At 47.5% G+C, this 12,462-nt stretch overlaps 1 protein-coding gene across 3 annotated transcripts in view; it reads right to left on the bottom strand.

The window, feature by feature from the left end:
* Positions 1 to 12,462, bottom strand: part of LOC147616363 (NAC domain-containing protein 54-like) — a 47,099-nt gene that overhangs the window by 15,259 nt on the left and 19,378 nt on the right. For 2 of the 3 annotated variants that reach the window (XM_086777421.1, XM_086777419.1), the window contains 2 exons: positions 5,474 to 5,713; positions 5,149 to 5,258 (listed from right to left, as the gene is read on the bottom strand). The exons of the other annotated variant lie outside the window; for it this stretch is intronic. In XM_086777421.1, coding sequence (XP_086633547.1) covers positions 5,238 to 5,258; positions 5,474 to 5,713 — 261 coding nt within the window. In that variant the 3' untranslated portion in view covers positions 5,149 to 5,237. The remainder of the gene's footprint in view (positions 1 to 5,148; positions 5,259 to 5,473; positions 5,714 to 12,462) is intronic. 3 annotated transcript variants of the gene reach the window in all.

Here is a 12,462-nt window from a genome sequence, read left to right as displayed (position 1 = left end):
AAATCTTCCTAAGACAACATTGATTACTTCTTGTAAGTCTCTATTTATTGGTTGGGTTCAAAAGTTCCAGTGTTGTAGGCACAAAAGAAAATCGAACTCCAACTTGTAATGCCATAATCTTTGCAAGAGAAAATTCTGATGGAATTTTCAAATGTTTTCAAATCTGACATGTCCTCTTCTTTGCCTCCACACAAAAAATGTGGGCTCTGGTGGATTCTAGGACACTCAAGATTATGAATGTACAAGCTTTCAGAATGGGGGATTATCCAATACAAGAGCCATGGCGGCCAGAACATGGTTATGGGGCTTGAAACAAGACATTGGGCAAAGAGAATGGTTACACAGGGCCTCATTTGTGTAGAGAGAGCAAATGGTCAAGCCCCAAAAAGGATTTGGCATAGTAATAGGTACTTATAGGATTGTCCACATTTTATAAGTGAGTGGACAGGTAATAAGTTAGGCACCTCGTATTTTTAAAGGATTCACTCTTTTCAAATAGGGCTGGACATTTTATAAGCTGGGCACCTCGTGAGTAATGGGTTTTGCATCCCTCTTGAGCTAGACATCAACACATAGTCGCAAGGGACGGGGGACGGTAAGAGAGGACGGGGACGGCCATATCTAGGGAACGGGGACGGGGGTAGGAACGACACTTAAAAATTACTTTGTCAATACCACCCACTCGCCTATACGGGCAAAGCTTGCATGTCCATGGCTGTGCACCACCTCCATGAGGGGATGGGGTGTGATTGACCTCATCCCACCATGTCCATCCTGTCGTCCTTCTACGGGTAGTTGGAACTTGAAGAGCCACTGCCACGAGGAGGATGCCATGGATGATGGATGCCTCCTTGTCACTTGATAGCGAGAGAGAGAGAGAGAGAGTGAGTGAGGCTTGAGCCTTGAAAGTTGAGGATGGGTGGGTGTATGTGTGTGTGTGTGTGTGTGTGTGTGTGTGAAGCTTGAGAGAGAGTGTGTGTGAGGGAAAGGGTGTCTTGAGAGGCTATAGCTTGCTTGTGTGAGAGCTTGAAACTTGAGACCTTGGTCCTTGAGGCTTGCCGCTTGAGGGGAAGAGAGAGGGTGTGTGTGTGTGAAGCTAAAGCTTGAAGTGTGAGAGGGTGTGTGTGTGTGAAGCTAAAGCTTTAAGTGTGAGAGGGAGTGTGTGTGTGTGTGTGTCTTCTTATAGGGAGGGAGGCAAGAGAGAGGCCAAGGCCCAAAGCCTCAAAGGCTCAAGGCCAAGCTAAAGGCCCATGAAAAGCCCCTCCCAAACGGCCAAAAGAAAAGGTCAAAATGTGACCATTGCCCAAACAGTAACCTGCAGGCATTCCCATGCAGCCGTCCCCCACAACCGTCCCCTCCTGGATCCGTCCCCGGAACGCCGTCCCTTGTGAGGGACGCCCAGCTGGGAACGTCCGTCCGTCCCCGTCCCACAGTGTTACCGGGACGGCGTCCCCCCGTTCCAAGGGTCCGTCCCCTCCGTCCCCTGTGACTATGCATCAACATTTGGGTGCCTAGGACATGGAAAGCCAAGAAAAATGAATTGCCACTTTATACACTGGGAACACCAGTGGTCGATGGTCTCTCTCCTCCCACACGTGGATTTGGTTGCTATGCATGAAAAATCAAGCTTCTAAGGTAATAAGGTCCCCATTTTGCATCATTAACGACCCATTCATTTTGCTTCTACACTAACATTTTCAGCATACGCATCTTTTTGCACCTTCCATACAGTCACCAAGCTCTGTTTGCATGTTTCCGTACTGCTGCACCCCACTGCCCGTACAGTTCGTTCTGCTGACGTCATCATCTGTTCAATGGAAAACTGCTGCTGATCCTGTTTCTGATGCTATACGACCTAGTTTTGTACATTATGTACTGTTTTGTGCTGACTGTTATGTACTCCTATTTGCAGAAGTTGTTGTGAGCTTTGTAAAGGCTGCCCATGAACCTCTACTTGCAGGCTGCAGCCATACTTTTTTTTTTTCCCATGAAAAGATCCTTTCATTAGTTATAAAAAGAAAAAAGCCCAATGGGCTACAAACCCTCTCCTGCTCATAAGAAGGCAAAGCAGAGATCCAATCAAGGCAGCTAGGGAGACTCTCCCTAGGTGCAGAAAAGTACAAATAACTGAGAGGCTATATCATACAATAGGAGGGAGGAAAATCCAAACAGGTGGCCTGTAGTGCCAGCGGGGGGTACCCGCGTGTAGAGTATGGAAAAACTCGTCTCTGCTCCTCTGCCTCTCTAACCTCCTGGCGTGCCTGGCTCAGCTGGGACGCCACCCACTCACATGTAGGCTGCTGCTCCTGAAGGCGCTGGAGCAAAGCAAGGCTATGTCTCAAGCGACGCTCCCGCTCTCGTGTCTCTCCCAGCCGTGTCAAGGCTGTAGCGTGCAAAAAAGAGCTGGGCTCGATAAGCCCCTGGGCACACTGCTGCTGCATCCAAGTCAGAGCTCTGGCTATCCTACCATATCCTCTCAATGTCCTCAAAAAGACTGGGGTCTGTAAGTATCCTCTCTGGGATCCTCAACTGCAAGCTGGTCTCCCGTGTCCTCTCCTCAAGAGTCAAAATAACTGGCGCATGGTCTAAGAAAGAGGTGCCAGCGAGAATGCCAACGGAGCCACCACGCTCCTCAAAACCTGTCGCCCACATAGAAGCGATCAATCCGTGATAGATTAGTCCCTCCCTGCCGGCGATCCGATCGAGAAAAACTAAGACTGTCCTGAGAACGGGAGAAAGCCTCATGCTGCCATGCATCAGTGATCCGCAGTGTCATACAAAATCGCTCCCAAGCTGCAAGCTCCGTGCCGTGCACTGTAACATGACTGCCTCCCATCCTATCGGCCGGGTCCTCAAGCATGTTGAAGTCTCCCCCAACACACCAATGTGCGGCCTCGGGCAATGCATCTGTAACAAGGGTCCAAAACTTTGCTCTAGCACTAGCATGATTGGGCGCATAGACATTGAGCACACCAATGTGCTCATCGTGCATCCTCAGAATAACCTACTGCGCTCTACCAAGCACAGTGACCCCGCGATCCACAATGGCTTGCCGCCATGCATCCGCAATGACCATGCCCACCCAAGGGGCCAAAACCTGCAGACCAAAAAGTGTCCCATCTACCAGGCATCACCGAACCATATCTCCGAATCCTGCTCTCACTCAAATGGTGCTCCTGTATCATCAGAATATCAATACTGCCCCCAACCAGGCATCTCTGAAGCTCCTGCCTCAAGCACCCACGATAACGTACATAGTGTGCACCGCCAAGGCCCTGTACATTCCATGAGATGATCCTCATGGATGACCAGCTGAGGTGGAGGCTGTCTCAGCCATACGGCGGGCCTTCGCAAGCGGCTAGGATGGAGAGTAATCCCCATCATCCGAGCGACTACGAATCTGCCCACCCGGTGTGCTACAAACCTGTAGTCTCTATCCTCCTCCAGTCATCCTCCCCAGGAGGAGGCCCCATGTCAGAAGTGTCAAAGAACCATCCCTAGCACTGGGATCCTGAAAGTGAGCTTGAAAGCACAGTCACTCCAAACCAGCCAAATCCGCATACCCCCCCATCAGCTGAGCCTAGGCTGCCAGATGCATGGAGTCATAAATAATTCACAGAAGATTTTTTTTATTTTTTATTTTTTTTATTTATTTATTTTTTTTGGGGGGGGGGGGGGGGGGGGTGCTATATATATAGAGTCCGCATCTATACCTTTGCGCATAGCTGATCTTTGTGGCGACATTGCTCCATCAGATAGAGCCCCGGGCATCGCTGGTCTGGGAAGTCAATGACCCAAAACTGGGCCAAATCCCTCCCTTGAAGAGGAAATGAAACCTTCCTTGTATTTCATAGTACACTAGGCATCTACAAAGATAGTGCTCCTCCATCATGACCTCTAATGAGAAGAATCAACAGATCACGTTCTATTTGGTAACACCCAGTCTCCACCCTCAAGTGATGTGATGAGACACTGATCTCAATCTTCATGGCATGTTACATGTCTGTGAAGATAGGCAGGCTTCTGAATGAAGTCATCCTCTATGACCCTTATAAAATAATCCCAGTAGAACTGCATCTTCATGGGAAGTTGCCGTGGATCCATCCATGTGATGTGGGTCTCTATAGACTGACATGGTCAGTGTGGATAAGTCGGTTGATGTCATGTTGGATAAGAGGTAGTAGAGGTGCATCCAGACTGCAATGGAATGGGGCAGGCGATCCATATGAAGCAAAGGAACCACTGTGTAATCCTGGCACACTGAATGCCAGCCAGGAGGAGCCAATCTGTGTCCAAGGTGTAGATGTGGTATATGAAAGTCGCTGTTTGGAAGAGGGCATCAACTACCAAAGAGGACTCCAATGCCAGCCGGGGGAGCCAGTCTCTGTCCAAGATGTAGTATATGAAAGTCACTGTTTGGAACAGGGTATTGACTACCAAAGGGATTGCTCCAAACTCTGCAATTATGACGGCCTACTCTGAATCATCCAAGAAAACATCATGACCTGCAGTCTCTAGCACTTTCACTCCAAATGAGCCAAAGCCGCATACCCCCTCATCAGCTGAGCCTAGGCTGCTGGGTGCGTGGTGTCATATGTGTATTTTATGGTGTACAGATTTTAATTGAAAAAAGAAGCTACCCAGACAAGATGGGATAAAAGGCCAAGAAGACTTTGAAATTAAAAGTGAAGTCCTTTTTTTTGAGAATATTCTCAAGTTTCACTGTCGCAATGAAACCCACCTCAAGAGACATGTTTCATTTATTCAAAAAATGTAACACTTAAAAAAAGACTAAACAAAAGCACAAAAGCATACAAGCAGCAAGTCTGGCCAATGTCTGATAAGTTCAGCACCGATGAGCTCAAAAAGTGCCCAAAATTCACGTCTTTCTATGCTATAAAGACAGTTTTACTGTTGATTGTAGACAAAGCAACTGCCTTACAATGGGTAAAATGACTGCAATGCACAATGATATAGCCTTTCATTAATTGAACCATCTATACGCCTAAAAGAAGAAAACGGTAGCCCTGGCTTAAGGACTTAAAGCCTCCATATTTAAGAGGCCAGTGCAGCACCAAAACAAATTGCTGCTCAAATCTGCCGAATAGAAATGCCTACTTGCAAAAGCAAACAGTAGAAGAAGGGCACCTGTCTACAAAAAAACCCCGAGCTGAAGAAAGATGAAGCCAGATTTCTTGTCAAATGATGAATATTGCCCCCAATCTACATAATTGACTTTAACCTTTGGGAGGGGTTACCTGCATATTATCAATCAACTTGTAAAAAAAAGCATGTTACCAAAGGTACACATTGCATCTCTGGTAGAAATGCACCATCCATGCATGCATTTTGACATAATCCATGTTTATTTCTTCTTATCACGCAATCAAAAAAAGTTCATATGCATGTACATGATATGCTCCATATGAATGCAACAACCGTTTAGTAATGCAAATAAAATTAACGTGCACACCTCAGTTTCAGTTGACTCTGAAGGAGTGTGATCATTCGTAGAAGTCTCACCAAGTTGAAGCTCTCTATCACCTGAACTTGCATTCTCCTGATCCACTGTTGAGTTACCAGAGCCAGAGCCATCCATTTTTGTTTCATGTAAGGACTCCACCTCCTCGTCCTCCATGGGCGCCCCGTATTGTTCTCCTCGCTTCGAGCCACGACCGCTTTTCTTGAAAACCCGACACACCACAAAGTTATTCTGCAGTCAAAAGCTCTTGTGAGTAAGCATATTTATACGTGGAGCTGAAGCTGGAGCTCTCCTCCCTGTGCACATAGCACCCCACCTCGCCATCGCCCTCACACCTCTGTTCGAACCCGGAGAAAGCAAAGGGGAAGGGGGAGCTGCACGCGTAGAGGCCAGGCGTTTTTTTTTTTTGGGGGGGGGGGGGGGGGGGGGCTGCACCTGACGCTGCCCGCCTGCTCTCCTTTTGCCTGCAGCCCTTGCCCCCGTCCTCCCTCCCACCTCCCCCTCTGCCGTCTGCAGCCCATGCCCCATCCTCCCCTTCCACCTGCAGCCCACATCCCCCACCCACCCTTCCGCCTCCCCCTCCCATTCGCCTGCAGGCCTCGCCCCAACCTCCCCCCCACCCTAGCCTCTCCAACACCCCCTCCCCTTCACCTCTCCTCTTCTTTGTGGGGCGGTCGCTGACCCTTTTCCGCCTCAGCCTCCCTCGCCTCCTCAGCTTTAAGCCCTACTTCCCTGTCTTGCCCTCTTCCCCGCCTCCCCTCCGTGCTTATTTTCCAATCCAAGTGTATCGCTCTCAGGGTTTTTGTCCGTGGCTGAAATTAGGGTTTTCAGCCAAAGGACCAGAAATTACAGCAAAGTAAAGGGCTGTTATGCTGAATTTCAGTCATTGGGAGTGAGTAGGAGAGTGAATACGACCTTGAAACACTCTTGGAAGCTTGGAAATGGAGTAGGGAAGGAGAAAGTGCAGATAATACAGCCAAAGAGCCTCATGAAAGGAGGCACCAACTTCTAGAGAGAGGAAGAAGAGAGAGATGAAGAGATGTCCACCCTGGGTGTTAGGCACAGAGGAAAAGCTAGTTGGGGTTCAAGCTGGGATGGACACATGGCTAGTTGCTCTCTTTGAACAAAGAGGATAAGGGGTGGGCAGCTTTGTCCACCTAGTTGCTCTCTTTTTTCAAAGAGGATCTCCAACTCCTTGCTTCGACAGCTGCCTCTTTGGAGGCCTCCACCTTGGTATGCAAGATTGTGGGTAGCTGCCTGGGGCGTGGACAGTTCAAGGATTTGTTTCAGGCAAGTCCTCTTAGCGCACCTAGAAAGATCATTGACATTCATCCTCTAAGACATGGCTACTATCAGGTTGAGTTTGATTCGCCTACAACTTTGGACAAAGTCATGTAGCTAAGCCCTGTCGCACTGCGTACGGCCCATGCCTTCTTTGCAAGGTGGTAGCACGGCTTTGACCCAACGTCTGACCCTTTGGCTATTGTCTCAGGCTTTCTTGTGACAGTCTGCTTTCCTGGTCTCAGGAAGGAATACCTTCCTCTCCTCTCGTTGATAGGTGGTGCTATTGGGAGAGTGAAGGAATCCCCTCCCCCCCATACCGCCGCTTTGGTTCTTGCACGGACGGCTGGGATTCCATCCCTTTGTATCTACATCGCCTCCCCAGACTCAGTGCCTCACACCATTTTGTTACCTGTTGTGCGCGGGGATCCAATTTTGCAGAGAGTTGAGTACTCTGGCCTCTCAGGCTACTGTTTCATCTATCGCCAGATGGGACACCTCACTAGAGTCTACCCTCGTCGGTCGTCCAAGAGGCTGTCTCCTGATCCCCCCTGCAGCCCCAATTCACACCTCCCCAAGGGGTGGGTGGGACACACGCCCCGGCTAAGGCCGGCATAGTAGAGTAGCAGACCACTGGCCCGAGGGGGGGATTGCTGGTCATCAACGCCCAGAGCCAAGCGGGTTGGCAAGCGCGTCAGGTTGACAAGATCCAGGAGAATATAGATGTGTCAAGAGTACCGTTTTGAGCATTTTGTCTCAACAACCCCTTGACGGTGATGGCCCCCTCCATTCCTTCAAGGAGATCACCGCCCCCCCCCCCCCCCCCCCCCCTCCACCTCCTTCTAGAGAGTATTACCTAACTTACCCCCCCCTCCAACTCCCGCTGCTTTGGTGGTAGCAGAACCCCCTCCCTCCCCTCTCAGCCTCTCCCGCCGCCCTCCGGTAGTAGTCAGTCAGCTTCGTCCGTGCCAGTTGATTCATCATTTTTTCAGAGCCGGTAGAGATAACCATCGTTGCCTCTCCGGTCCAAGCTCTCCCTCCCAAGTCGCCAAGCGGGCCCCCCCCACAAGGTGTTGAGAGGGGGGGGGGGGATATTTATCAAATGAGTTCATAGCTTTTATGCCGTCTAGTGGCATATCTCATCAATGTACTACAGCATATACTCCTCAGCAAAGCAGTGTTTGTAACTTGCGGGCCGCGGCGGGGGTGCCCGGGGGACTAGGGTCTTTGACACACTTGTTGATACCATCAATGCATATTAAAACATTTAAACATGGCCACAGCCTTAACACATATCCATCATCACTTTGCATAAAACATAAAGCTGGACAAAACATCCACAAATGCTGAAAATGGAGCTTGCACGAGTGACACCGCATAGAGGCCGGAATGGGCCGACCCCCCCCTTGGAGTATTTTATTACCCAAAAAGAATAATATCATGTACAAGCTTTGAGGGCCTTACTCTCCCCACGGGAGATGCCGGATTATCCCTATACAAATGCCATAACACAGCCCAACACAAGGCTACCAAGCCGGAACATAGGCTATAGAAATGCCGAGCCAACAATATAATCCATATACCTCCGTGTGGGTACTGATTCTTCCCCAAAAACCACGGGTCTTCATGCAATAGAGCTGGTACAGCAAGTACAACTCTCCATTCAGTCGGTACAGCAGGTCCAATGGCTGGTACAACAAGTACAATGGTTGGTACAACAGGTATAGTGGCTGGTACAGCCAGTACGGTGGTTGGTACAGCATGTACAACAAGTACAAATGCTAGTACAATAAGTACAATAGGTACAATGACTAGTACAACAAGTACAATGGCTGGTACAGCCGGTATGGTGGTTGGTACAACAAGTACAGTGGCTGGTACAGCCGGTACGATGGCTGGTACAAATGCTGGTGCAACAAGTACAAATGCTGGTGCAACAAGTACAATGGCTAGAAATCATAATAAATGCTTAAATACCCTTGCCTTCAGTATTTCTTCGCGATGGAAGCCTCCAAAACAGTCCCCAACAGCCGGTATTCTTCATGGGCAGCCTTCAAGAGAGAGAGAGAGAGAGAGAGAGAGAGAGAGAGAGAGAGAGAGTAGCCATCATTAGGGCAGCCTGTAACGGTGGTAGAGGCTAGTGTGCAGCAAGAGAGCCTCCATTAATGAAGAGAGGGGGCTCCAATTTATAGATTTGGGCCTCCCATGAGCTAAAATGGCAAGAGAAGGCTACAATGACAAGTGGAGAGCCACACAATAGCTGAAGTGACGAGTGTGAGGCCACTTGTCTCACTTTGATCCATTTTCTAACAAGTGTTAGGGCCACTTGTCTCACTTTGGTCCACTTTCTTGCCACATGTCCCAATCTAAGAGATGGGTCCTTCCATAAACTTTATCTCTAAAAATATCCCAACTGGTAGAAATTCTGTCATAGGCACTTTGCCAACTCTTGGTATCTGCTCAATTCCAGATGTAATGACGCGAACAAAATTTCCATCCGAGTTGGGCCAAAAATAGCAACTCTCCTAAATTTTAGGAGTGTGGTCCTTTGTATTCTAGGATAATCCCCCATTCCCAAAGCTTGTACTTTCCAAATATTTAAACATCCTGGAGTCCACCAGACCCCTTTCAGACTGGGAAATGTCCAGGCTGATGACATCCTCCCCAACTTCTTAAAAGTTGTCCGCAACTTTAAGCTTCAAGCCATATATTCAAGATATAATCATGTCCCATAAGTGGGCGAGACAAGACGGTCTCAAAAATCCAATATAACTGAAGAATCCATGTCTCAAAGAAATGGGCGAGACTAAATAAGTCTCCATAATACCAATATCAAAATCATGTCCCAAGATAAATGGGCGAGACAAAAACAGTCCCATAAGTCCAGATATCATAATCATGCCCCAAGATAAATGGGCGAGACAAATCAGTCCCATAAGTCCAGATATCATAATCCATGTCCCAAGTAAATGGGCGAGACAAATAAGTCTCCTGCCAATAAGACATCGGTCTACATGACCCTTGGCAAAGACATAAGTCCCGTCATGTCCAGTTTACCACTTGCACTCCGTGTTGGTACTCTGACCACACACCTTGGATGAGAGGTGGGCTCAAGTAACAAGATAAAACAATCACTCGCAGGCATAGATAACCTGGTGTTCCATAAGCATTTCTACTACACATAGTTTATAGGCATTTCGGCCAACAATAGTTTGTAGGCATTTCGGCCAACAACTCACACTACCCTCTCAAGTGCCCATGTTCCCTTCCATCTGCTCTCTATTGTTCCACCCACACATGGTAGAAACAATCTTCAACAGAGCACGTAGGACAAGAGAACACTACACAGGGTATGTTGTGCTTGTCACTACCCTTTGAAGTGCCCATGTTCCCTTCCATCTGCTCTCTATTGTTCCACCCACACATGGTAGAAACAATCTTCAAGAGAGCACGTAGGACAAGAGAACACTACACAGGGTATGTGAATCATGAGTTTCATAAGTCCAATGCATCCCAAATAAAGAGAGCCAAAAGAAATAATCCATCCCAGTAAAAGGGAGCCATAAACATAATCCATAAACCTGAGGATGGATCCAAATTCCTAGAAAAGAAGTCCAGGAATCCATAGACCTGTATACCATAACTCTTACCACATACTCCGTGCTAACCACACACCTTGGAGTAGAGGTGGACTTTATCCATAAAAGCATCATATCCATGAGATATCCAAAGATTGCTTCTCTATAAACTCGGACAGATTCGTCCATAGAAATTGCTTGTGAAGCCCAATATCTATATAAATCTCATCCAAGAAAGAAATCTCCATAGATATAATCTATCCCAATAAAGGGAGCCATGAAAAGAATTTATCCCATTAAAGGGAGCCATAAACAATGTTTCCCTGAAACCATCTCAAGGCAAACAACAACACCTTTCTCCTTGCATAGCTATACAAGGGTTAGTGAACATCAAAAACACTTCATAGTAAACAGCAAAAGCACCAACTTTGGAAACTCAAAGTATACTTAGCTGTTCTTTGCCAGGTTGGTCATGAAGCCAAAAGAAATATCTCCTCACCATATCCTTAAGATATCCCGAGATATATCTCCATATAGCTTGCCTGTAAGCTTGATAATATAATCCACAATATCCATATAGAAAGAGTACTGAACGTGTGCACATAAAGCCAACTCCATACTTCCAAGATAAATTTTGTGAATTCATAAATCCTTAGACCAACAACCTGTCTATTGCTCATGCTCTTGCTTCATAAGCTTTGAAGCGGCTAGCCATGCTTAACAGCAATGATGGTAAGTGTGGTCCCCACTTGAGATCTTTTCTCTTCCTTATTGATAGAAGGAAACCTCCGCTTCCAAGAAAGCCTATGCTCTGATACCAATGAAACTCGCGGCGGGGGTGCCCGGGGGACTAGGGCCTTTGACACACTTGTTGATACCATCAATGCATATTAAAACATTTAAACATGGCCACAGCCTTAACACATATCCATCATCACTTTGCATAAAACATAAAGCTGGACAAAACATCCACAAATGCTGAAAATGGAGCTTGCACGAGTGACACCGCATAGAGGCCGGAATGGGCCGATCCCCCCCCTTGGAGTATTTTATTACCCAAGGAGAATAATATCATGTACAAGCTTTGAGGGCCTTACTCTCCCCACGGGAGATGCCGGATTATCCCTATACAAATGCCATAACACAGCCCAACACAAGGCTACCAAGCAGGAACATAGGCTGTAGAAATGCCGAGCCAACAATATAATCCATATACCTCCGTGTGGGTACTGATTCTTCCCCAAAAACCACGGGTCTTCATGCAATAGAGCTGGTATAGCAAGTACAACTCTCCGTTCAGCCGGTACAGCAGGTACAATGGCTGGTACAGTAAGTACAATGGTTGGTACAGCAAGTATAGTGGTTGGTACAGCTGGTACGGTGGTTGGTACAATAGGTACAGCAAGTACAAATGCTGGTACAACAAGTACAATGGCTGGTACAGTCGGTACAATGGCTGGTACAACAAGTACAGTGGCTAGTACAACCGGTGCGATGGCTGGTACAACAAGTACAGCAAGTACAAATGCTGGTACAACAAGTACAATGGCTAGAAATCATAATAAATGATTAAATACCCTTGCCTTCAGTATTTCTTCGCGATGGAAGCATCCAAAACAGTCCCCAACAGCCGGTATTCTTCATGGGCAGCCTTCAAGAGAGAGAGAAAGAGAGTAGCCATCATTAGGACAGCCTGTAACAGTGGTAGAGGCTAGTGTGCAGCAAGAGAGCCTCCATTAATGAAGAGAGGGGGCTCCAATTTATAGATTTGGGCCTCCCATGAGCTAAAATGGCAAGAGAAGGCTACAATGGCAAGTGGAGAGCCACACAATAGCTGAAGTGACGAGTGTGAGGCCACTTGTCTCACTTTGATCCATTTTCTAACAAGTGTCAGGCCACTTGTCTCACTTTGGTCCACTTTCTTGCCACACGTCCCAATCTAAGAGATGGGTCCTTCCATAAACTTTATCTCTAAAAATATCCCAATTGGTAGAAATTCTGTCATAGGCACTTTGCCAACTCTTGGTATCTGCTCAATTCCAGATGTAATGACGCGAACAAAATTTCCATCGGAGTCGGGCCAAAAATAGCAACTCTCCTAAATTTTAGGAGTGTGGTCCT

This window comes from Cibotium barometz, chromosome 38 (genome assembly GCF_041138505.1).
Source record: "Cibotium barometz isolate CiBa-2024 chromosome 38, ASM4113850v1, whole genome shotgun sequence".
NCBI lineage: Eukaryota > Viridiplantae > Streptophyta > Polypodiopsida > Cyatheales > Cibotiaceae > Cibotium > Cibotium barometz.
Note: the sequence above shows the minus strand (reverse complement) of the source record. Positions and strands in the feature narration are given on the sequence as shown.